Here is a 25,798-nt window from a genome sequence, read left to right as displayed (position 1 = left end):
AAACAAAAAAACCTGTTGCTGATAGTAATTGCTAGCAGAATAGTAAATGATAATGGAGCTCTCACAACTTGCTCTATAGGCACATTCAAACACACTGTGTCTTTAATACAGCGAAAGGCAAAGTTGTATGCCAGAGAACAGGGAATGCAAGCTATGCTTATGAAAGAGGGCCTGTATCCTGGAAAGCAGGACTTCTCAGAAGTCTTTAGCGGACAAGCAACTGCACACCAGCGTCCAGAGCAATGCCCAGGAGCGATGGCACTGAGGCTTGCATCCTGGCATGTACAAAAAAAATAAAGAACAGGAGAAGGGATACTTTTGCCTCAGCGAACAGTTTTGGCACAGCTGATACTTAAAATAACATAGTTCAGTGCTAGTACTTGTAAGGGGAAAATTTGAGAATAGAAGATGATGTTAAATAAGGCAACAAAAATTGAGGTCTGAAGGAAATACCCTACAGTGCAACTTATTTAAGCAATATTCTGCTTATGAACTTAAGGGATGACTTATCTGATACACCAGATAAAGAATTGGGAGGGTTGGTTGACATAGCTGATGATTATGCTGCCATCCAGAGGGACCTTGACAAGCTGAAGAAATGGGCTGACAGGAATCTCGTGAAGTTCAGCAAAGGGAATAATTCCAAGCACCAGGATGGGGCAAACCTGTTGGAAAGCAGCTCTGCAGGAAAAAAAGCCTTGGGGGTCCTGGCGGGCCAGCAACGCACTCTTAGGGCAAAGACCTCTGATGAATTCCCAGTGCTTTAGGCATTGCATTGCCAGTAGGTTGAGGGAGATGATTAATCCCCTCTGCTCAGCCATGGTGAGACATCAGGTGTGCTGGGTCCAGTTCCAGTCTCCCCAGCACAGGAGAGATATGGACATACTGGAGCATATTCGGTGAACGGCCGTGAAGTTAAGGTTAATGCCTCAGAGCACTTGATACACAAGAAGAGGCTGAAAAAGCTGTGATTCTTGAGTCTGGAGACAAGAACGTGTATAAACACCTGATGAGAGGGAGTGAAGAAAATGGAAACATGGTCATCTCAGTGGTGGCCAGTGACAGGACAAAGGCAATGGGAACAAATTGAAATGCAAGAAAATCCTTTTAAACAGAAGATTTTTTTTACAGTGAGGGTGACCAAATGCTGGAATAGGTCTCTTAAGTTTTCATATCTTATTGGAGATATGAAAAACCCCACTGGACACAGCTCTGAGCATCCTGCCTCCACTTTCAGCAGTCTGAGGTGAACTAGATGATCTACAGAGGTCCTTCCCCATCTCAGCCACTCTGTGAGACGATTCCAGTCTTAAAGGACATCTTAAATTGTTGAACTTAAGCACATCGAGAACTTAATGTTGAAAACTGAAACAATGCAAACTGAAGATGGAAATTAGAATTTTCTTTTTGAGAGGAAAATAATCATGAGTTGATGCCTTCGAGTTTTGACAGAATGAATGTTTTATTCTCTAACTTCTCAGCAGAGTTATGATCTGTAATTTCATCTCTGAACAGCCTTGAGGCCAGCAAGTCCAGCTTCCTGCTTTTTGGTGGGAGCAACTGTGTTTATGGCCCTTTCTTACAGGGGCTTGCTCATTGACCTTTCTCATAAAGGAGATTTTAAAACTGCATGGCAATCTCTTCCTGTACTCGGCTTTAAGGTAGCTCAGTGTTTTTAATGGCATAGCAACTACTGGAAATCTAATGGTCAGTGACAGTGATACGTAGGAGGTCATACTAGAAAGTTGGGTTCTTTTCTTTGATCAAAGGGCAGGTTAGAGAGAAAATGAAATTAATTTCATTTTAAAAATTGAGACTTAAAGGCTGTATTCATTTTTCTGGAGAAGTAATCTTGAGGTATTTATTTTAGGGAATACATAGTAAAGAAGACAAAATGGAATGTACAGATTGCGTCTGGTGTGGGTTAATTTTGATAGTCAAGTCCTTGCTTGACTCTATGACCTGAGATGTTCTGCTTCACCAGAGCCAAAAGGGGTAATTTGAAAAAATATACTTCATAATCTGAGAAAGAACAGCAACTTTGACTAGTTTTCTCCTATATATTTATTCACTGTGATGACACATCTGTTTCAGATGCTGTCTTGTAAATGAGGCTATCACATCAGATTTTTAGATTGACCCATCTATGGTATGGCAGAATTTACCCAGATGTGAAAAAGAAAGTTTAGTCTACCAAGACTCAATCTCTTTTTGCATGTTATTGTCTTGTTTTTATTCCCTCTCTGTCACTAAGAATGAGTAAAACTTGCTATTTGAACCAAATAATTTGTCTTCATTTTGTCAGCACTCCCAGGTTGTTCCGCTCCTTGGTGTGGCTGATGGAGTGGTAAAAGACTGCTGAGGTAGGATGCGAATCACAGCGAGAGCTTGGTGGATTAGTTGTTCTTTGTGATACATAGAATTTAAAACATTAGGAACTCTGCTGTCTTTGTGCTGTTTCAGTCACATAAGCTGCCTGCTGGCAAACTGACCGGTGCTGTAAGAGGATATGCAACAGCTGCCTACCTTGATGTGGGGAAGGAGGAAATCTAGAGTTTAGCAACCCAGGCTAGGTCAAAATCAAGTTCAGTTTGTAGTCAAACATGCTGTGAAGTTGTTAGTACTGTAAAGATATCAGTACTGTCTCCTGATCTAGGATGAAGCGGGCTGCCAGCCACAACTGGAGTCTCTAAGGCCCTGCTATCTGTGATTCTCTCCCTCACTCTCTCCTTACGTGCTTCTATCTGTTTGTGACTTTCTGCTGATTTGGAGCCTCCTTTCTCTCTGTTTCTAGGAATAGTTGCTTTTGGATCTGTAAACCATGTTTTCTGTTTCTTGGGCACTTGTTACTTATTTTCGTTACTCTGAGGTTTGGTATGTGGATGAGGTTATTATATTAACTTCTTCAAGGTTACTTAAGCATTTTTTTCATGTGATCCTCGTAATTTCATTTTCAAAACTGAACCTAATTAACTTTTGACTGATAAATTGAATACTTCGTGCAAAGTCAGCATTACAGTTACTTGTAGGGCAAAAGTAACTTCTCAGGGTTAACCTGGACAATGTTGGGACTTCCTTAAAGTGAACTAAACCACCCACAGTTTACATAATGTACAGAACTATCCTGTATTACAGTAAATGCTTAGGATCCTGTTATTTCTCATTATCCGACTCTTAAGTGCAAGTCATTTTATCTCCTCTGAGTCTGGTTGTCTCCTGATAGCTTTTTGTCAACTTTCAGTGTCCTTTGGAATTTATATAATATTTTTATCACCCTAAATGGATCCAAAGTACATTTATTACTTTGGGGGAATCCAGCTGTATGTTTTCATACATGTATGGAACTAGGTTAAGGAAGTACTTCAAAATAAAAGGCTTTACTACTTCAGATCTGACTTCTCTCATAACTAATTGCAGTAACTGAACAAGTAGTTAAATGTAAGAACCATTGTGCCTTAGGCAGTCAATTAAAAATATGCAGTCAAGATTGGGGTTGACTTTTGTTAAGAAGGGATTCCCCTCCTTTGGGGGCATGAACACTCAAGACTAATGCTCATGTGTGCCTGAGTATTTAAAACTTACTGCCGTCTAGTTTGTAGCTCTCTGCTGTAGTTCCTGAAGTGTTTGCATGTTGATCTTTGTCACCCATTTTTGAAAGAATGTACAAGTAAGTTGGTTCCCATGAGTCACCTGTCAGTCCCTTGGCACTGCACTGGTGTAACTCAGTGCAGGTATTTTGCATGGAGTCCAGGAAGGTTTGGCGTGGCAGGGTGAGAAATCTTGAACCACAGACCTGTGCGGACAAGAAAACTTGCGCTCCAGAAACTTCATTGGTGTAATTCCACACATGCTGTCCTTTCTTGCAGGTGTCTTGTATCCAAGGAAAACAAAGATTGAGATGCTGTGGCTTAGGCTGGCAATTCACTGAGCAGACTTTGGGTTGCGAGCCCAGTCTTGCATCATTACAGTGCACCTACACTGAGATAACACTGGCATGGCTTTGCAAGTGTTCCTCCTCCTCCCTTTTCACTTCATTTGTATCAAATCTGATTAATTACATCTTCCTAGAGAGCTTGACTGTATTCTACATGCTCTGCAAGTAAGGAGTAACTCTTTTCCCAATTCTTATGTCGCTATATATACCTGTGTGCTACTCTTTCAGATTTTAACTGGTGTATCTGTTACATTTAGTGGAATTTCCTCTAAGGAAGTTCAACCTATCCTATTCTCCAGCTCCCTTAATGTTCTTCCTCCCCCCCTTCCAATGCTTGTTTGTTTAGTAGACAATTTGGCAGACAGCTTGCAGCATTTGAAAGTTTTTCCTTTTTAAGTAGCTGTACTAATTTCTATACATAGAGTGGAAGCCACTGAGTGGAACTAATATGATCACAATTTTATTTTGAAGTTAATGACTTGTTTTTAAAAGAGTATTTTTTAAAAAATAGTCCTTAAATACAAATGACAAAATAATCTCTAGGATATATTTTGCGACTGACTGCTTTTTGATGGCTTTTCCTTGGGACCAACCTTAAAATTATATGGGAGACTAATTTCCCTTGATCCAGTTCAATTTTAGCCTCACTACTCCAGAGGCTGGAAGTCTCCTGAAGGCATGAAACACTGCAAGCATCTCTTCAGCCAAATGGAGAAGTTGTACCCTATCATAAACAGTGTGAATTCAAGCTATCACTTTCTTATTTGCTTTCCTTTGATCTTGATGGGTAATGTTAAAAGTGAACCTGTGTTGGTGTGTTACATATAGATGCAATACAAAGAAATTGCATCAAGAAATCTCTTAGGCAGCCAGTCTGTCATCTTGTCCTTCCTCCCCCCACCCCGCCTGCTTGCCATCAGTTTGAAAATTCAGTAACAGATCTGTTTTATGACAGCCTTGTTTTCTTCAAAGGATGTCTGTGGTGAGACATCACTGACATGAACTGCAACTGAAAACCCCCAAGCTTTGCTTTGCTCTGGAGGCACCAGCCCTGCTGAAGTGGTATCTTTGGGAATGAGTGTAGGACAATGGCCAGTAGCTTTGACATCGGTTTGTAGGACCAGGCTGGCATTAAAGTCTGTTGGTGGCAGGGCTAGCCTTGCCACCATGGTCATGGCCATGCTTCCCAGGGAATGGGAGGGAAACTGTCCAGCTACACCCAGCCATCCCAAAAACTTGCGGTGAGGATCCCCTGCCCTGCTTCTGGCTGGTCTGTCTGTGCTTCCAGGTGCAAGTCCTGACTGCTTGTCAGTGCATTTTATGGAAGTTTTGTCTCCATAGCTTCTACCTTAACCAGGCAGATGCAGCTCAGCCTTCAGCAGCTGCTGGGATGGGGAGTGGCTGTGGCGTGGGAGCTGTTTTCAGGGCTGCACAGGGACATATGTGGTGTGGCCCTCACCTGAGACAGTTTAGCAGTTGAGATGAAAACTGGGTGCAGTTTCCTGAAAATAACTATTCATATTTCAACATGAAGCAGTAACTGGAGCCTTCAAAGCTTAGTACAGTGCAAAGGTATTGCTTCCAGTAAGAAGTAATTGTTTCATATCTGGTGGAAAAAATTGCAATAGAAGGATCTAGGGTGATTCATTTCCTATGCAGCATAGGTGTAATTCTGTTGGTTTGAGGTCTGAAAATTCGCTTACGCTTTGGTTTAATTCTTGCACAACCGTTGTAATGTCCTTCCTCTTCTATTGCAAAGTAAGTATTGAAGTACTGCACCAGTGCAGGAGAACAACACAAGCTGCACATTTTAGCAGTGGCCACTATACCAAGAGCAAGCCTGATGGGCTGTTGGCTGATCCCATGGTGTGTGAGTAGACTGATGAGCAGAAAATGGAATAACATCAAACAGGTTGTGCACTTACTTCAGTGCCTGAGTTATGCTAACAGTGGTGGCTGTAGGATACTCTGACCTTCCGGCAGGTCAGCTCCCCACAAGTTATCTGAATGAAAATGAAAGGCAATTAGTACCTTAAGATTATAATCCTCCTTCAGTAAAAATGATCTGCCATAGGTCTAAGAAAATACCACCATTTTTCATTGCTGTGTTGCGCTACTTGCTGGGTTTGGTTCATGTCACTGTTTTTCGTTTAAAAGCAGATGAACGTGTTCTTCTTCAGACAGGACCAAGGTGAGAGAAGTGTGAATTGCCATGTTGGGGTGAGGTGAAGGGCATCAGTGCACGGTGCCACTAACACAGGAGCTAGCTATCCATGCTCTAACAGTTGAGCATACCTGAAAGATAGCGTATTCCTTTTAGTGCGTGTTAGAAAAGTTTATTTTCTTTTAGATGCAAGTAGTTTAGTTCCCAGCTATTTCTTTATCTTCTCGTTCTTTTTTTAAATCCCCTTTCAGTGGTTTTATACTGCCAGAATTAACTACTGAAACATTGTGCGATGTTCTGCAGTAACAACTGAGAGGCACTCCTGAAGCTTGCATTGCTGCTTTCAGCATATTCAACCTGGGAAGGGAAAGCCATTACCAGATTTTTCTGGTTTGGGTCCTACTTTCAAACAAGAATCTCCCACTGCAACTTGGCCATCCACATTTAAACTTTTTTTTTTGAGCCAAATATAAGTCTTGTGGTTTGATATTTAAGTACTTACAGTTCATGGCTTCCTTGACACTCCTGATGCTTCTGAGGGAATTATGAAAATGGAAGACCAGTGGAAATAGTATGGTTTAATTAGGCCTTGAAAGAACTTCACCAGAATAACAGCCAGCCTTTGGCTTTCAGGGTCAAAAACCTAATGAGGAGGGGCTGCAGATGATCAGAATTTAGTTTAATTTGGTAATTGTGAGGTGCCTTGTATTGAATTATAAACCTGATTAAGACATACAAAGGGGATTTTCTTTTAATATTCATCTACATTAAAGCCAAACAACTTTACCGTAGCTGAATGAATAATTTCAATATAGGAGCTAGAGAAGATTTGCCCTCTGTCAAAACTATAATAAGCTGATATCTGAAAAGCTGAAAAATAAGATGATGGTTTAGGAAACACAAATTGGTATAGTGGAAAGGATCTTTTTGTCCTCTTTTTAATACAGTTGCCATTTTCTGAGAAGAAAATGTGGGGCTTTTGTGTTGGAGTAGGTTGATTTCTGTTAGCTGTTTTGTCATTTGCTTTAAAATACATCTTTAAATGTTACTTTAAATACCAGCTGCTTGTCACTCAAGTAATAATCCTGATTAATAAGTACTGATATTTCAGACTCCTGTTCTTCTCTGTGTTGGTTTTACAATGTGTTCAATTTTCAAGGCACTATTTCTGTGTATTCCTTTTTATACGCTTTTACCCTAATCTAATGAGTGGGTTATGTGTAAAACTTAATTTTGAGGTCATGTTTTCATTAAAGTGTGCCATTCCTCTGTGTAGGGTAGTATGGGAATGCACACTTTTGAAAAGAGAGTATTTTTGAGATGAGTTGAGAGGACTTTTAGAACTCCCCTTGTAAGGACATAGTTTGTTTTCTTTTACGTGCAAGTAGTTTAGTTCCCAGCTATTTCTTTATCTCCCTGTTCTTTTCTTAAATCCCCTTTCAATGGTTTTATGCTGTTGGAATTAACTACTGAAACCAAGGGTACAGTGGTATAAAATATTGGTATCTGTGTGTAGATTGGGGTAAATATTTCTTCATGGAAAACTGACACCCCTCTCCCTTCCAGGAATTTGAACTGCAAACTAATCTCCTCACTGCTTGACAGAAATAGGTATGAAATGAGGAGCTGTCACTAGGAGTCCAAAGGCAGGGACTCTGGTGGTCTCCTTGCATTTTTTTTGCTGACTTCAGGTGTTTCATCACTTGTAAGCTCACCTGCAGAGCTCAGCCCCTTTCTTGCTGAGAGCTCCGTACCTCTCTTCTCTGCACCTCTCCCCATTTTTCAGCCTCTCCTGGTGGTAGCTGTAGTGTTTGCCATGCCCTCCACTGGGTGCAGCACTCTGGTAGGTACTTGGAGCTCTCCACGTACCAGAGTTAATCATTTGGGCATGTTCAAAATACGAAGCCTGCAACTCCGTAGCATATGAATATTTCTGTGCATTCACCCCAAGGTGTCTTTCCTTGCTGCTTCTCTTGTGTTCCTTCCTTATCAAGCTCCAGCTTAATTTTTACCCTTTCACGTAAGATGTTTGCTTTCTTCTGTGTACCTCCTGACCTCTGGAACAGCTTTCCTGCCTCAGAACCTCAGCTTTTAAAGCGTAGTTTTAAGTGACTGCTTAATTTTGAAGATGTGGAAGAAAGCCTGTGGAAAGTGTGTGGGGATTGGTAAAGTGTCTGTGCTACGGCTTCCTTGCGGCGGTCAAAATTTATCTGTGTTCCCCGGATAGTTTTGCATCCCCTCCCCAGTAATATCAGCATTGTGGTGACATACAGAAAAGCTGCTATTTTATCTGTCCTTAGCAATTGTAGTATCTTCTAGAGTCTATGCCAGGCTTAGTCATCTGCCCTAGCTTAACTTGCTCAATATAGTCCTTGCCCTGAGACACAGATGGAAACACAGCTGAGTGTTAAGGCACATTTCTTTGGCTTGCTGCTTAGTTCACTGTCAGCTATCACTTAATACACACAATTTACTCCTTGCTATGCTTGGTTATTTCCAATCTTCCTGTTTTTCCTGCCCAGTCAACCTTACACTGCAGTTTCTTTCCAGCTCCTCATCCCGGTTTCTTTTTGGAATAAGTTATTTTATCTTCTGTTGCCATCTCAGCAGGCTTTGTCCCAGGTTACTTTTGCTCTCATTCCAAGTTAAACTTTTGTCCCTTTGTATTTAAATCAGACTGCTGCTGCTCTAAGATACCCTGAATGCCTGCTAGGGGAACAAGGGACTTGCATGAGTCTCAGACCTTTCAGGAGATGGCATGTGTATAGCCTGGGCAGGCCCAAGAGCTGTGGTGCTTGCAGTTTGAAATGGAATTTGGCTCTTAATGTTAATAATGAAAATATACTGACTGAGCTTTTCCGAGGGTTTTTAAATTTGGGATTTTCAGGGAATAGAATATGCCCAACTCAGATCATCCTTCTGTCAAGTTTTACCTGCCTGCTAAAGTGTAACGGGTGCATGAATATTTCAGACAAGGGGTTTTCAGAACGTAGCACAGATAATGTAATTTTTCTTGGGTCTGTCTCTTGCAAACAGTGCAACTGTCTCGCATCCAGTAATAAAACTAAAAGAGACATCTAGCAGGAAAAATTTCAATGTGCATAGTTTGGCAAAGTTCTGCTCAATGATTTTTATCAGTGGAAAGAATTAGAGGATGTCTTACTGCTTCTTTCCTCAAACCTAGAAATATAAGGCTTGTAAAAAATGAAGCTTTGGTGTGACATGGTACAGTCTTCAGAAACTGATGCTGGCTGTCCCCACCACAGCACTTCCCTCTGCTATCTCAACCAAATCCCATGCTGGCTGTTACTTTAATACTTAGCACTGTGCTATCTGTTAAGCTCTTACAAGGTAACACTGACCTTTGTTTTTCTTATTTAATTGGTGCCGGTTTCTTTCCCTAAAAACTGAAGTTGATTGCTGTGTGGCAGGAAGGCAAAGTCATTTGAACACCAAGCAGATGCCCCTAGGAGCATGGGGGATGCCCCACGGCTCCCACTCAGTAGCTCTTTGTGCATACAAGTCATCCACAAGGGATAATCCTGCAGAAAACTCACTGTTGTTTTGGCGGAGGACTAGGTTTGTGCTGGTTGTGACCTCTTGATCCAGCTCCCTGCCTGGTCTTATACGGACCGTCAGTCCGGTGCTGCCCACACCAGGGGAGCAGGGAGAGTGCAGGGATGGAGGGTGTAGAAGAGGTGGTAGCAGTGATCTGTTAGGCCCTGGCAGCAGTGAAGTGAAAACAGCCCATTAAGGGGAATAGGCTGTAATTTCTCATTTACATCTTTTCCATCCCTATTTTCAATTCATGAAAAACACATCTGCTTTTTCCCTAGTTCTCCAAAAGCATGCCTGCTTCCAGCCTCTTCTTAAAACTTAATAATCCCTGAGACTGAGTATTGTAAAGTGAATTGCATCAGGTCCTGCCTACTTGAAAATACTTAGCTTATCCTATTAAACTATTTTCCTATGGAGACAAGAGTTCTTATGAAGGCATTTTTGTGGGTTTGCCTCTGCTGTTAATTGTGGTAGCTGTGTTTGTTTCTTCTTTTTTTTTTTTTTCTTCCTTTTTTATTTATATTCTTTTTAATAAAAAGGATTGAAGCTAAAAAGCTTAAAGGGCATAACAACATAGGAGTTGAGGTGCCACCTGGTTTTAGTGATCTGCACTGAACAGTGGATCTGTAGTTGTATGTATGTCAGGAATTGCTCATAGTATTGGAAGAGAAAATTGAGTCAAAACAGTTGATGCCACATTCTTTGTCTCCAGCAAGGGGTTAGGTAGGTGTGTGGTTCAGCTCAATGGAATGCTTTCCTGTTACTTCTATGTTTCTTACTGGATGTATGTATTTGTGGCTTTACCTAATTCTGCATGTATTTTGTGTTCCTTTCACAATCCCCTTGAGGAGTCTGTTTTCGATTTATTGCACTCAAGTTTCATGTCACTGAGAAGTTCTTAGTCCCTATGCTTCCCATCTTCCCCAATCACTGGGAAGCTTTGTGCTGGTGTCCTTTCACTTGCTGCGTCTTGGCAGGTCCCACGTGCTGAGGAGATTCTGCATGCTGTGATTGGTCAAACAACGCAACTAAATTTGCAAACAATACAAATTTGTACAAACAGCGCAAATACTGAGTATAGAGTAGCAGAAGTGAGTTATGCAAACCAAGATCATTTTTTTTAAGGGTCACTGATTCTGATGATTGCTGAACACAGATCTTGAGATTTCTGAAGGGAAGTCTGATGTCAGGAAGCACCATGAATAATTTTGGAGATCTGGGAGAGAGACAATCTTGGGAGTTACCCAGGATTTCTAATGAAAAGAAAAAAAACACTAGAAAGCCTTTTGCCAAGGAAGAAGAAGAAGTCGAGAGAATATTCCACTTCAGTCCTGCATCTTATCAGTTATGAAGTTTGTAAAACAGGAAGGGGAAGAGAGCACTTGCTGAGTGACGTGCAACATCTGGCCAGAAATTAAACATTCCCCAGGGTTTGCTAAAATTGCCTCTTGGTGACTTCACCAAGCTCTTTTAAACTCTTCTAAAATACTTCACTCTGTATCTCTCTCAGGCTTTCCGTATGCTTTGTGCCCTACAAAATAACTACCTTTAGCTCTATCTCTATCATTTGGTATTTTTCCAGATGCCAGTCAATAGTCCTGCACTGCCCATAGGTACAATATGCTGGTGAGACCAACAGGAGCGTGTTGTTTGTAACATCTCCCAGCACACACAGGCTTGTGCTGCTATGCACAGCCAAAGGATGCTGTTTATGGTCTTACACTACCAAACCTGATTATTTGAAGTTCATAGGAGAAAGTTGTGTTTAACCACAAAAATAGGGGCAAAATACCGTTGTTTGTGTCTCACTAACAAGTTGAGACAGGAAGTTTTGATGTGTAGTCCAAAACTAAATTTCTCATCTGATGGAGAAAGCTGCTGCAAATCTCTGGATTTAAGTCTTTAGCATTTCCCCTCCTTCTCACACCTGGTTTTGAGATTCTCTTTTATCTTTAATTGTATCCCTTTGGCCTAGTCTTCCCACGCCCTGAATTGTTCCCTTTTCACCCCTCCTTCCTTTTCTGGGATAGTTCTCAGGGTGGAAAAACACTTACTTAAAAAAGTGTGAAATGTATTTCTCCCTGTGGAATAGCTGTAATCTTAATTTAATCCAATTACATTGGCTAAACATATTAGCTGGATGCTTTTGTTAACAGTTGACCTTTTTAAAATCTGTGTCCTTGAATTACAGAGCCAATGTCTCAGGGAGAGGAGCTGCCTCTGTATTATGTTTTATGCCATTAGAATCTGCCTCCCATGGGCTGCTGGGAGTGCACTACCTGTGTTGGTTAGAAAGATGCAGTTCAGTTCTGCCGTGTCGCTGACGAATTAGCGCCTTGCCCCTTCACACAAAATATAAAGAACGGCTTGAGCACTCTGTACTTACTGTTACACTGTGGACTTTATGTTTTTATGTGCTTTAAATTATCTTTTAATAAGTTTGAGGTTTGCAAACGGAGTCCAATACAAAGATGTTAGGTGTCTACCATAAATAAATGCATATAAATTAATTTTAGAGCCTTCTGTTGATCACAGACCCAAAGTAAAACACACAAGCTAAATCTGTAAATACAAAAATACCTGTCTACAGCTCCACAGCAGAGCTGAACACAGTGGAGCAGAATATGACCCAACCTTTTGGGGCAAGTCTAAAGAGCAAGCAAATAAAGTACTCTGAATTAGTCTACCTAATTAAATAAACAACATTCTTCCGAAACAGTTATTTGACTAAACTTCATTAGATGTAAAACTTTTTTTCTCAGTTTTCCTTTGTCCTCCCAGGTAGTGTTCTTTCTATTGTCAGGATAACAAATATCCCCAGTTTTTATTTCAGTAACCTGAGCAGCATGGCAGGGTTTAGAATTGTTTCCAAAGATAGCAGATTGTATTTCTGCCTAGGAACAATATTCATATTGGTGGTGTGTTTTGTCACAGTTTGTGTGTTGCATAGGTTAACAGTTTCATTCATTTTTGTTATTCAAGATGTACGCAGCTTTCCTTTGAGCTGAATGCAATATTTAGCTCATTTTCAGGCATCATCTTTCTAATACTACTTTTGTTTCATCTTGCTTTTATATAGGCAGCCTTAATGCAAACCTGCTAGCTTATATGAAATAAATGTAGTGGTTGTGCTTTCAGTGAGGACAAAAAATGTTGAGAAGCAGAGGAGAACAGTTATCCAGTGTTACTCTGGATGTCATGTCTTTTATTTCATTGATGGAAAGTTTATAACAGTGGAAGCTACTGGTCCTCTCAAAGCCATCCTTTCGAATGGTGAATTTAAAACATAACTTGCAATAACACTACGTGTGCACAAACTTGTATGTATATAAGGAGTTTTTTCAAAAGGAATAGCTTTCTTGGGTGCATCCATGCATGTGCTTGAGAGATTCACTTCGTTTTCCTTAACTGAAATGCTCTGAAGTGAGGGTAGAAATCTTTCATGTGTTTCAAAAGGTCCAAACTAGGCTGAAGCAGACCATAAAACTGTCACTCAGCTTTGCAAATTAGTAAAAAATGCTGAATTTTCAAATAAACCACCCATCAACCTAGCCTTTGAGAGTTATCTATTTTAAGTCTACCTTAGAATTCCAGTAAATATTCAGATCCCGTTGTCATGAATATGGGGAATGAACCTGTACTGATACCCTGCTGTGAAAAGTTCACTGCCGTGTAGCCTCAATATTGTGTTTGATAAAGTAAAATACATTTCTTAAGAATCCATTGACTTAAAAATAATGCTGTTTTCTTTTTAACAGGCAAAACGAAGGCTAGAGCTAGGAGAAAGTGGCCACCAGTATCTTGCTGAAGGACTAAAGACTCCAAAGGGAAAAGGAAGAGCTGCAACAAGAAGTCCAGATAGTCCAAAAAGTAAGGAAACTGATAACACACTGTATGTTACTGTTTTGTTTTATTAGCTTGAGACCAGAGCAAAACAGTACAACAGGCTGCATTACATAGCTAAAAGTGTGTTTATTACTGTCTTCACCTGCATGAGCATGCATCTTACTCAGTTCCACAGCTAGGCAGTGGGCAATGTGTTAGCAGTGTGCATTGGTTGGTGCAGACCTGCTGAGAGGCTGCAGAGGCTCGTGGCTGCTAGATCTGTTCCTCTGTCTGCCAGGCAGCCTTCAGCCTCTCTGTCCAGAATTTTCTCTTCAGCCAAGGGCATGAAGTTGGGGATTCTTAAGAGAGGTAGATGCTCAGGAAAGAAGGTAGTATGGTGGGTTCAAACACATGGTTATTAGGCAAGGCTGATCAGGCCAGCCTTCTTCTGTGCTGAAGTTCCAGCAGCTGACTGGCAGGACTTCTTCCCGCAGGCAGGGATTTGTAAAGAGACTTAGCTGTGTATGCTAAATGCTTTTTGTGGGCTTTGAGCTGCCTTCTCTCCCTGCAGTAATACTAGATTATTACTGCCACTGCTTAGCTGCTGCAAGTATTAATTTTTGCACATCTGTATTGCTTCAGGCAGTAGGTTCCTTGCAACAAGAGTTGCAGGGTGCAGCCTTGCCATCTTGTTTAGAGGATTTCAGCAGGAGAATTGGGTTTGCAGAGGGAGGCGAACAGGAAGGACTGAGGCAGCAGTGGCAGTGATGGCAGAGCAAGAGATGTGAGGAAGGGGTAAGTACTTGTCCCTCCTCTCCAGCCAAACTGCTTGTTTCTATTGAGGCAATTAGTGCCGTTTTAGGTGGGGGTCAAGTAGCCTCTTGCCCTTAGCACTCTGATCCTCTTATTCTTTTCCAAACTCAAAGGAAAAACAAGCAAAAAGAAACCACCATGCTTTAAATTCACAAGGTCACCTAAGTGGTAACCATATTCCTCCATTTCCTAGTGCAGACAAGCCCTGAATCTACCAAACACTAGATACAATTAGCTGGTTCTCTTTGCAAACAGGTTTGTTTTTCATTGAAAAGCTATCATATTCTTCAAAATATTTCAGGGTAGTCTGAAGGTTTGCTTTCAGATAGGATTTCAGCTTTGACTGATTTATGCAATTGAATGTGGGGCCTGAACCTTGAAAACATGAAAATGACCATAGATAGCCTAAGATCCAACCTGCGTAATACTTGAAATGAATGAAAGGTTTGAGATGTACCAGCCCAGCAGGCTTCTTATAATGGGTGCCTCATTTCCCTTGACACAAAGGCCTTGAAAACTTAGAATTAGAAATTATTCTAAATGTTTAAACTCTTAAAAGAACATCTATTAAGTGCATAGATGCTGCATTTGTGCATGAAAACAGCAAGTTGTTTAGTAAGATCCAAGCCCTTTGCTGGCTTCTAATTTGGAAGAAGTGGATACTTCTGCCCAGTTTGAGCACTGTTTGGTTTTGAAGAAATGATAATTATAAATTATATCAGTCTCTAATAATTCACTTGAATTTTCTGTAAGCTATGGAGTCTGGCACTGATGGAATCTGTCGTTGTGTTCACCCACTGAAGTACACCTAAGTCCTGCTTAATTGCATGTGAAACACTTATCTTACAAGAGGGGAAAATCAAACCCTGATGAAAGCTGGCTATCAGCCTGATGAAGGAGTGTCATAGGGGAATTTTTGTTATTGCTGCCAGAATAAATAGGTACTAAAAATACTGTTAAGAATTCACATAGTGAAAGCCTAAGTAAATTATTGCTATATGTATAAGTCAGACTAATGGAAGTATTTGCATTAAAAAAATGTTTTATTTGCTCATGTACCTGTGACTTTTGGAAAAGTACATCTTGAAATACAAATAAATACTCAGTAGTAAATTATGTCTTAGTGCAGAGGTTTGAGAGATGTCTTCAGTAAAAATGAAAGAAATAACTGTAATATATATCCTCTCACTTCTGGATGCTGCTTTCAGAACCCAAATGAGGAAAACTGATTTTTTTTTTCTTTTTTTTCTCTTTCTTTCTAAGCTCCAAAATCTCCTTCAGAAAAGACTCGGTATGATACATCACTTGGCCTTCTTACAAAGAAGTTCATTCAGTTGCTGAGCCAATCTCCTGATGGGGTCTTAGATTTGAACAGAGCAGCAGAGGTCCTCAAGGTGCAAAAAAGGAGGATTTATGATATCACCAATGTACTGGAAGGCATCCATCTCATTAAGAAAAAATCCAAAAACAACATTCAGTGGATGTGAGTATTCATTATCCTTTTCCGTTCCTGCTGGCTGATTTCACGGTCACAGTGCAGTCGTGTCTTTCTTCCACTTTTCGAAACTCTGCTCCAAGCAATCATCCAAAATGCCTTCCCTCAGGATAACGCTTTGTTTTTCTGTTAAGACAGGTTTTCAGTGTATAAATAGTGTTTGTCAGGGAAATTAGAAACTAATGTTTTGTCTGAATACTGGATTAACTCATTTAGTTCTGCAAGTGGAGTAAGTTTTTGCGTATGCATCTCTACTTAGTGCTTTCCTTGGTCATCTTCATGGTGTGGTTAGAGGGGAGCTAGGAGCCAAGGTTTTGGAAGTGCTTAGAAATATTCAACTTTTCCATCTAGTGGCACTTCCAAAATGTGTTGTCATGATAAAAAGATGCTTTTTTGGAAAGCATTCTTTTTTGACTCTCTATGGGCAGGTTTAGGGAGAAAGGGCTAAGAACTTAATCTGAAGTGCAAAACCCTGCCTCTTCCCTTTCCTGTAGTGTAGGGTCAAGTTTTACAAATGCTGAAAGAGTGTCTTCCTTCTTTGTACCCATAGGGGCTGCAGTCTGTCAGAAGATGGTGGCATGCTGGCACAGCGTCAAGGCCTCACAAAGGAGGTGACCGAACTGACTCAGGAAGAGAAGAAACTGGATGAGCTAATCCAAAGCTGCACCCTCGACCTCAAGCTGCTAACGGAGGACTCAGAGAATCAGAGATATCCTTTTTCCCAAAACCTCAAAGCTGGCCAGTCTCCTTACTGTGTCTTGTAATATAATACTAGGAGAATTCCTCTACATAATGTGATACAAAGCATTAGAAATTGCAAGTTGACTAATGGGTTTTAATATAGTTCTATTTAGAAATGACTTAAGCCATTTGCACCTGTACTGCTTCTGGAATGTCCCAAACACAAAGGAAAAAAGAAAAGGTGGTATATGAAGGGGCCTATTAACATCCATGTTCATGTAGAGCAGAACCAAGAATCTAGCTGATTGAGTGAAAACATCCAACAACTCTGTGCTTTTTCAACTACTGTGATCCTAGAGCAAACCCTGTGCCTAGGTGTGCAGCAATTGTAAAGGCATGCAGACAAAGTCTTTGCTGAGGTAACAGTTGTCTGTGTATTCATTACTTTTTAATTTTTAATTTCAAACTGGTGTGTATATAAATTACAGGCACAGAGAAAAGTTTAGTCTGAAACTTGCAACAAATCTTCAGATTCCTCTGGTTAGAGAATCTGTGATAGAATATCCTAGACATTTTGAGAGCTCATGAAACCTTTATTTTGGACTGATTTAATGTAAGAGCAATGCTCAAGTGCATATGGTTTGGATGACTTATGGCGATTTGGCTGTTAATACCCCTTGTAATTAACCATTTCTCATTTTCACTAGGTTTTCCACCTATTGGCAACAGAAGAAAGCATTTTATTAAATGCTGATGTGAAAACTTTTATTACTTTATGTAATGAGTAGTTCTTAAAGAGCACCTAAATAAGGTAGACTTACTCTCTGTCCTGAAGGACAGAAAATACTATGGGAGTGTCAGTAAAAAGAATGTGAACTATGTAAATATTGTCTTTTGACTAGCTTTCATACACATCTTGAGATGTAAGCAGAGATCACCAAATGGCATAGGGAGTGGCTCAGCACTGCCTTCAGCTAAGAGCTTGATCCATGAACAGATGTAAGCAAGACAAAACTGAGCATGACAATTCTCTATTTTTTTTTCATAGTGCTGGTTCCTGTGATAGAGATCTGGCCTCTGCTATTGGTGGCTCCCATGGGGAGGAGGGATCAGCATTAGCAGGGTGTTGGCCTCATACTTTTGGATTTAGGAGAGTGTGTTCCCCAAATCCTCCTGTGTCTCTAAGTTTACAGGTAATACTAGTGAGTATTGAGGAAGGAATGCAAAAGTGTGAAACCTTCTGAATGTGGCTTTTGCTCACCTCACTGAACACTGACATGAGATGACATGCTGAATGCTCATGGAGCTGAGAAACCTCTTCCTTTGCCTAATTACTGAAGATGAAGTTTTTGCTTTTGAAGATTTTTTCTTTCTTACTATTAGGTAATGTGCTCCCTCATATTCCTTACAAATGGAATCAAAGTAAATGATTGCTAACCTTGAATGGTTGGGGATATGCCCAGCATTAGCATGGGGAGCCTTCAGCTACAGCAATGAAGATTGTTGTTTCATTTGAAAACCATGCAATCCTTTCCTTTGTTTGTATAGTGACAGCCACTGTTGCTGTAATTTGTATTCTGCCTTTGCAAACCTTACTAAATCTCAGTAAAGGAATGGTAAAAGCCTTGATGAAAGCTGTTTGGGTAAAAGCTGACCTGTCATTTTGCCTCTTGACCCGTTTGGTCCAAGTTAGATGTGAGATGTATTGGTGCTTTTTGCTTGGGCAGTCTGTCTTGCTGTATTGCATGGTAACAGTACACATTTACCAAAATAGCTCACACTTACACCCCCAAGAAGTATAATAATAAATTAGGCTTTTTATTTGCATGGCATAAACATTATGGTAGATATCTCACAGATGACAAAACTAAAATGCTGGAAGTGCTCGCATGTAATTGTGGTCATTTCAGTTATTTTCATGACTAAAAGCACTGTGATATATCGGTTATACCGACCAGTATGTGAGGTACCACCATGAGGTAACCCACCAAAACAGTACAAATTTATGTTGAACAGCAAAATATTCATTTTCACTCCACACTTATGCAGAAACCAACCTTTTGCACTGTCCAGTTGTTTAATTGTTTAAACAGGTTTTTGAAATAATTTTATGTATTATATAGTTATATATATATATGAATGTTGTATAAATATTTATACGTTTATGTTTTCTATGTTGTATAAATGTTTACAGTAGCCCCTAAAATGAAATGGAAATAATGATTTTGTTGATGACCTCAAAAATACATTGTGTATGTGCATCTATATCATGCAACTGAAAATTTCTTTACATTTTTTTCCTGTGATTTCCAGTTCTTTGCATTTTGATAGCAAGTGTGTAAAGAATTTTGTGTTGCGCAGTCTGTGAGTAATTTCAGGTTGTTGAGGTTTGCTTATGTAGCCTTACGTGTGTAAAGGAGAAGAGAGAAGTACTCAGCATACAGAATCCCTTTTATCTCTAGGTAATGGCTCCAGCTGTTAGACTAAAGGGAAGTTGTCACACAGTTTAACTGCACTCACAACCAGCATAGATGATAGAGAACTCTGGGGTAAGAGCAATGTAGAGAAAATGGAAAAATAATTGAAAGACTTCTGCCTCTTCTAATAGTCTGAATATGTTGTAACCCGGGTTGGAAAATTCCTTAACACTGATTACATTAGCTTATGTGACGTACCAAGATATTAGAAAAATTAGTGGCCTTAAAGACCAAACTGTTATAGTTGTGAAAGCTCCTCCAGAAACAAGACTTGAAGTGCCTGACCCAGTGGAGGTAAGGAGAACTAACTTTTGTGTAGATGGAGCAAGTGAATTGTTAGTCTTACTGTGGTAACTGCTGCTTGAGTTGGATTATATTGGCATCCAGTCTATGTTCATCTATTTTACAGACTTAGGGATGTTGGGTTTTTGTTGTGTTTTGTTGTTGTGTGGTTATTTTGGTTGTTGGTTTTGTTTTGTCTTTTGAAGGGGGGCAGTTTTGGTTGAGGGTTTTTTGTTGGGTTTTTTTTTTTTTTTTTTTTGGTTGTTTTTGGTTGTTTTTTTGGGTTTTGTTTTTTTTTTTTTTGTTTGGTTTTTTTTTATTAAAAAGGAAGGGGAACTTTTAAAATCAGTTTACACAGGGCAGTCATTATTTGTTCCTCTTAATTCTAGCTTTCCTTCAGAGTAATCCACACTATTTACAGATATTCTCTTCTGCCATATTTCATGTGAAGAAGAGTTCTTACTTAACAATTGAGATTTCCTGTTTTCAGCCATGTAAAATCTTTCTCTTAAGAGATTCAGCTCTTTCCCCCCCCAACACTTCATGTAGTTTTATTTATAAAGTGCAAGGATAACTCGACGCCTTAAGCACCTTCTGACTCTCATTACTGATATCCTAATTTATTGCAACATGTTTTCATGTAGGATTTTTTCCTAAAGTAGTACAGTTATTGTAGAAACTTGTGGTTTACTCCTAGAATCCATTCTTGCCCATCCATCTTCCATCATCATCTTTGCTTCACTGACACTGATGTTATACATTTCTGTAAAACATTGTACATTGTGCTAGTGTGCTTTGCTATGGTGAGGTCTGAAGGAGGTGGGGATTTCCTTTCCTATGTTATTGTAAGTACTTCTATTTCTGAAGCTGTGTTCATCTGCGTCCCTCTTCTGTTGCCCATTGCTACTCAAGCCACATTCTGTCTCTCTCTTTGAGGGCTTGCTTTTTTTGTGTATGAGATGTCTGACTCACTTTTTCATCTATTCTTTCCCTTATCTCAGGTAGATGTCTGGGGTAACTTAGCTGCTTCTTTTACCTATGCCACAATTGAAGAGAAAAAAATTCTTCAGGTGGCTTTTCTTTGAAGATATCCTCAGGGAGTAGCTTTACTTTTCTTCATTCCTCTCATGGTTTATGAGCCACTTGGTTCAGCTACTCCTGGGATTTTATCTCTTGGTGGCAAAAGTGTGCTGCTTTACAGTTCCCAGTTGTTACGACAGACCCAAGTACGTTGGGCAAACTTAAGTAATTTGTACAAACCACTGCTTTAGAGATTCAAGAAGTGTACCTAATTTCTTCACTTAATGAGCAATTAGAGATGGGGTTAACCCCCAAACTCCTATGTGTTGTGTTCATACTTCTGCATTATTCTTTCATCCTTGCCAGTTGCTTGTTTTCTAAAAATTATTCTTCACTTGCTTAGGCTCATTATCCTAACAATTTCCATTTTTTTTTCTTCCTTTTTTAATTTATTTTGGATTTTTTGTTTTCTGCCTTTGCCCTTGGTTTCCGCTTTGAACCTAGGTGCAGGGTTTAGAAGAATAAATCATTTTGCTACAATGAGGAAGGGATGTCTTTTATCAGTATCTATAAATACACACTGTTATCATTGCTTGCTTTCCTGTTTCTTTACCCTAGGCATTATGCTTTGATTTTTTATTTTTTTTTAATTCAGTGAGATCAGGCACACAATCATTAAAATTAGTGCCGAGACTTCTCTTATCCCCTATAGCCAACTTATTTAATTTACAGCTTCAGGCAGTGTAGTTCTATTTCTTTCTCTCATTTGCAGGTACAGTTTGGTGTCTTTTTTACATGCCCCAGTCACTCAACAGTACCTCCTCCAACTCCTGCTCTTTCCATCTCCTTTTTTTCTAATTATCTAAAGCACTGCCCTAAGCACACTTAAATGTTTTCTTTGCCCTGGGGCATCCCTGTTCAGTTGTTCTCTGTATTTGTAAATGCTGTCTATTATGTTACATAACTGCCAGAATGCAAATAGTATGAGGACTTCTGAATTTTTGTGTCAAAGGGCACAATAAAATGTATTTGAAACAAGTCTGCAAAGAGGTATATAAGGCCTGTGTTCATGCTTTTTAAAACTATTAATGCAATGCAGCTGGAGCAGGTTTATTTTTAACTAGTCATCTATGATTTTTCCATCATAACACAAAGAGCAACTTTGCAGATGTTCGATGTCTATATATGTCATCTTGTTTTGTTGCATCAATGCATCAAAGTTAAGAAAATGTAACTTCTGATGGGGAATTATGAGTTCCTGTTATTCAGAACCACCATCAGAATTGCTGCCTTGAGGGGGCAGAGGACTTACATAAGTAAGTTTGGGTGAAGAAAATGTCATCTGTTGTTCTTTTTTTGTTATTTGGAAAAACTTCACTGATAAACAGGGAAGCAGCATATAGCTGTTTGAATCCAGCGTGAATAAGTGCTGAAAGTTGTTGGAGGAGTGGGAAAGACATTTTGGCAGCCTTTTAAAGCAGAAACATTTACACAAATGGATCTAATAATATTGTTATGAGTGAAGCTGTGACTTTCATCCCATAGTTCCATTCCATCAGAATGCTCCAGGTTATTGTGGTTGTAAGAAAATATTAGAAGTTCAGTCCTTTACACCTCTCTGGTTATGGTACAACACATAAAATGGTGGGCTTCTGAGATTTGCGCACTAGAGGCGGTGGGAGAAGTTTTCATGTTCTCTTCCAGTCTATATCAGCCAAGGCTTTCACATCTTCAAAAAAAATGCATGGGGGACTCCAGGTACTTTTGATTAATAAAAAGTGTATTCAAACATTCACACCCCAGTAAGAATTCACTCCGTGTCGTCTGTTGTGTCCATTGGTATAACACCTAACTGATGTTTGGTGGGTTTTGGTTTTTTTAGCAGAGTGCATTGATACATTTATCTAGTACTCAAGGACCTATTGAAGTTTACCTATGCCCAGAGGAAAATGATGCCCTCAGTCCAATGAAAACCTATAGTCAGGACCACAATGGGAATATTTCCAAAACCATTTCCAAAGGTAAGCTTATATCTTTGTAATGCTAATGGCCATCCTTTATGCTCTCATTCAGGATTTCATTTTGAACTTCAGATATCCAGCTTTTATTTTTTGGCTTTATTTTTCAAAGTGAAAAGCTAAGGTATTGATTTTACACGGTGCCTTTGTGGTTTACCTAGTGGGAAATATATTCTCTTCTCATCAGTTGTTTAAAACAAGTTTCTTATTTGCCTATCATGTGTAACCAAAGTTTATGCAGTATTGAAAAAGAAACAATTTTGTTCCTTTTGTATTTTCAAATAGGGCAGTAGCAGCAAAGATTCACCTTGACACAAGAGGGAGAAATCCCTGTGTATGGGTATATGCAGCTACACAGTGACACAATGTCACTGATGACATCTCTTCCCTAGAAAGTTTTCACTTTGACTTGAATTCCACCAAAAAATGGGCACTTCTTACTACACCTGATTTCCACTCCTGCTCCCCCTCTCCCCAGTTTAAACCTTGTAAAATAAAATTTTAGTAGAAAAGTCAGTGGTGACAGCAACATGAGCATTTCTGAGAAAGCTCTTTGTAACATATCAAAAACAAGCTAGAAACTGCATGGAGGCTATTTCTGGCTGAAATGATGCTTTATGAAAGGCCCTTTATTCAGTGGTTACTTTGACCTGTGTCTGATACTTCTAATGAGATGAAATGTGTTATCTTTATTTTTTTCTCTCCCTCCTTACAGAAGTGGTTTCTGCTAACTCAGGACAAGGTGACTGCTCAGTAAATATGGCAACAATCTCTCCATTGGCTTCTCCAGCCAACCTTCTACAGCAGACCGAGGACCAAATTCCCTCAAACTTTGAAGGACCATTTGTGAATTTGTTGCCTCCTCTGCTTCAGGAAGATTATTTGCTGAGCCTTGGGGATGAAGAAGGCATCAGTGACCTCTTTGATGCTTATGATTTAGAAAAGCTTCCTTCACTGGTGGATGAATTTATATACAGCTGATTCTCTAAAATTCTGTCCATGTCTAAATCATGTTTTTAATGGAATCAAAAAACCTGCCATCATTCAGAGTTGTCCCCTCCTTACTATAAAATAGCATTATTAAATAAACTAGGCTCTCAAACAGTGCTGATATTTTAGTTAAATACTCCCTAAAATCTGTAAACAACAAGTGATGGCTTTTACATCAAGGCCTTCTCCTTGACCCTCAGCTCCAGCGCCCTGTGAGTCAGAAGTGCAAGCAGGTGGCCGTAAATGTTTTGTCTTCACACTCCCCCAGTCTCTGCTTACCGTGACAAGTGGGCTTATGGAGAAGGGCTCAACAAACTGGTTTAGTCCTAAATAACAATTTTCTAATAGTATTTTCAGGTCGTGCCTTCTGCAGAGAATGCATGTCTTTTGAGTGTCACAACATGGATTGTACCTGCAGTGAACATAGATATGAAGTAATGCGAAAGTGTGAAATGGGATTCTTCAGCTACTTGTGGGAATGTTTAAATTGCTGTCATAATGCTCATTTTGAGCTGTGTATATGTCTCATTATGAGGTCAAATACTTATGTCCTTAAGAGCTTTTAATAAAAAAAAAATACACTGTAAATATGGTGTATATTGCAAATATTGAAAAGTATAAAGTTCTGCCACTTCTCGTAGTAATCTCAGATTTTTAAAAATGCTTGTGTGTGTGCGCGTGTGAAGGTAGTTTTTGTTGGTTGGTTTTTTTAACTAGAACGAAGATGCACAGTTCAATTTTACTGCCCCAGTGTGCATTAGAACTGGTACATAAATTTTTGTGGTACTAAGTGGGGCTTTGTGTTAAGTGCCTACTAGAGATGCACTGTGGGTTTTTCCCTCTATGGAAAACACTTATGCCAAGCTTTGTTTGTTCAGTATATCAGATTTATCTCAGTGGGTTTAGCTTCCTCTGCTTACAGCTTTTTATAATTCTCTTCGCCAGCAAAATGGAACTAATTTTTTTCCAAAGTACATAACTGTAAGTACCACATCAACTGAATTGCATTTATTTTTTGAAGATCTTTGGTAGTATAGTATAGTACCAATATTTATTTTTTTGAACGTGAGAGGAATTCTAAGAAGTCTTAAATAATTTTTTTTTCTTAGTGTAAAATATGTTGCCATGTTCTGGGCTAAATTAATGTAATGTTGATTAGATGATGCCCATATAATCCTTTTGTTTGCATTACTGTTGTGCTTATCTGACATACTCAGAAAATTAGTACTATTTGTACTGTGGTAGAATATGATGTATGCAGGTTTTCTGGTACCATTGAGTTGCTGCTATGAAAGCTCACACATGAAAAGGCAAGAAGTCACAGTACTAATAAGAAAACTGTATGACTGTGTGAGTTTTGGAATATAACAAATGTATAAAGGGCAACACAAAGAACTGTTAAACAGTGTTAAGTGTGTGTTTATATGTACAAATGTGTGCATAGATCATTCAGCAGTTGTATTTAAGTTGATGTATGTTCTCAACTCACACTTTAGTTATCTAGCAGTTTTGTACAATAGAATTAATTTGTAAACACTGCCAGGATATTTTCTAGCTGGTTTGTAATTTTTTAAGAGTTTTTTTTTAGATGTGGATCTGTAAATAAAATTGTAGTATTTAAAGTCTTGTAGAAGAGGAAAGTAAAAGTTGTGTGAGCATGAAGACTTGCGAGACAAAGGGGCACTTTTGTGAGGAAGAGAAAATGAAGACTAATGCAGACCATCTTTTTCTTTTTTTTTTCTTTTTTTTTCTTTTTTTTCTTTTTTGTATAAATTTAACACACTTGTCCCAGTGTGTGTGGGCAAAATACTAACCTACCTTAGCTTTGCATTGTATGCTAGTTTAAAAAGAAACCACAAAATAAACCTCTGTAAAATACTGTAAAAAAAAAATACAAAACAATAATAAAAAACCACAAACAAAACCCCAAAAACACAACAACAAAAAGCTTTTATGGTGAGTTTTGTAAATAGATTTATTAAAGGATGACCTGTTCTCTAGCTGTGATCTTACCACTTCAAATGGATGTAATTTGAATAAATTTTGTATGGTAATGAATCAATAAAAAGGATTTTTTAAAGAGTTTAGATTTGTATACAGGTATTTAAATTCTTCTTGCTCTTGGTGCCTATCATGCTCCTTCTTGGAACCTAACCTAGCTGTTACTATTTTCATTATTAGTATTCATACTCATTTGACACCAGATAGGTTTCAATCCCATTTTTTTATTATGCTAATAATAAGTTCAGCGGATTTTTTTTAAAGCTAGAGTGAAACGAATAAAAGACATATGTAAAAGAGACACAGTAGGAGATCCAGAGGTTGGGATAACAAGTCCCTCCTATATGAATTATGAACAGACCTTGCAAAATTCATAAGAATTGATTATTCTAAGATTAAATCACAGAAAGAAATTATTGAGGATCTGTTTAACCTTCCAATTGATAATTGCCTGGAACTTTCCTAATAGCTTTGAAACAAAGGAGTTCTGTTTACTTGAGTGATCTCCAACAGTCTCATGCATCAGATGTGCATTTATAA

The 25,798-nt window shown here is 39.1% G+C and overlaps 1 protein-coding gene across 1 annotated transcript in view; it reads left to right on the top strand.

Annotated features, from left to right (window-relative positions):
- Nucleotides 1-25,363, top strand: part of E2F3 (E2F transcription factor 3) — a gene marked incomplete at its 5' end in the record, with an annotated part of 42,775 nt that extends 17,412 nt beyond the window's left edge. The window contains 6 exons of the mRNA XM_080639507.1: nucleotides 13,415-13,526; nucleotides 15,558-15,777; nucleotides 16,340-16,500; nucleotides 19,129-19,241; nucleotides 22,132-22,270; nucleotides 22,983-25,363. Coding sequence (XP_080495633.1) covers nucleotides 13,415-13,526; nucleotides 15,558-15,777; nucleotides 16,340-16,500; nucleotides 19,129-19,241; nucleotides 22,132-22,270; nucleotides 22,983-23,248 — 1,011 coding nt within the window. The 3' untranslated portion in view covers nucleotides 23,249-25,363. The remainder of the gene's footprint in view (nucleotides 1-13,414; nucleotides 13,527-15,557; nucleotides 15,778-16,339; nucleotides 16,501-19,128; nucleotides 19,242-22,131; nucleotides 22,271-22,982) is intronic.
- Between the last annotated feature and the right edge of the window lie 435 nt (nucleotides 25,364-25,798).

The sequence above is a fragment of the Psittacula echo genome (genome assembly GCF_963264785.1).
Source record: "Psittacula echo genome assembly, chromosome: 2".
Lineage (NCBI taxonomy): Eukaryota > Metazoa > Chordata > Aves > Psittaciformes > Psittacidae > Psittacula > Psittacula echo.
Note: the sequence above shows the minus strand (reverse complement) of the source record. Positions and strands in the feature narration are given on the sequence as shown.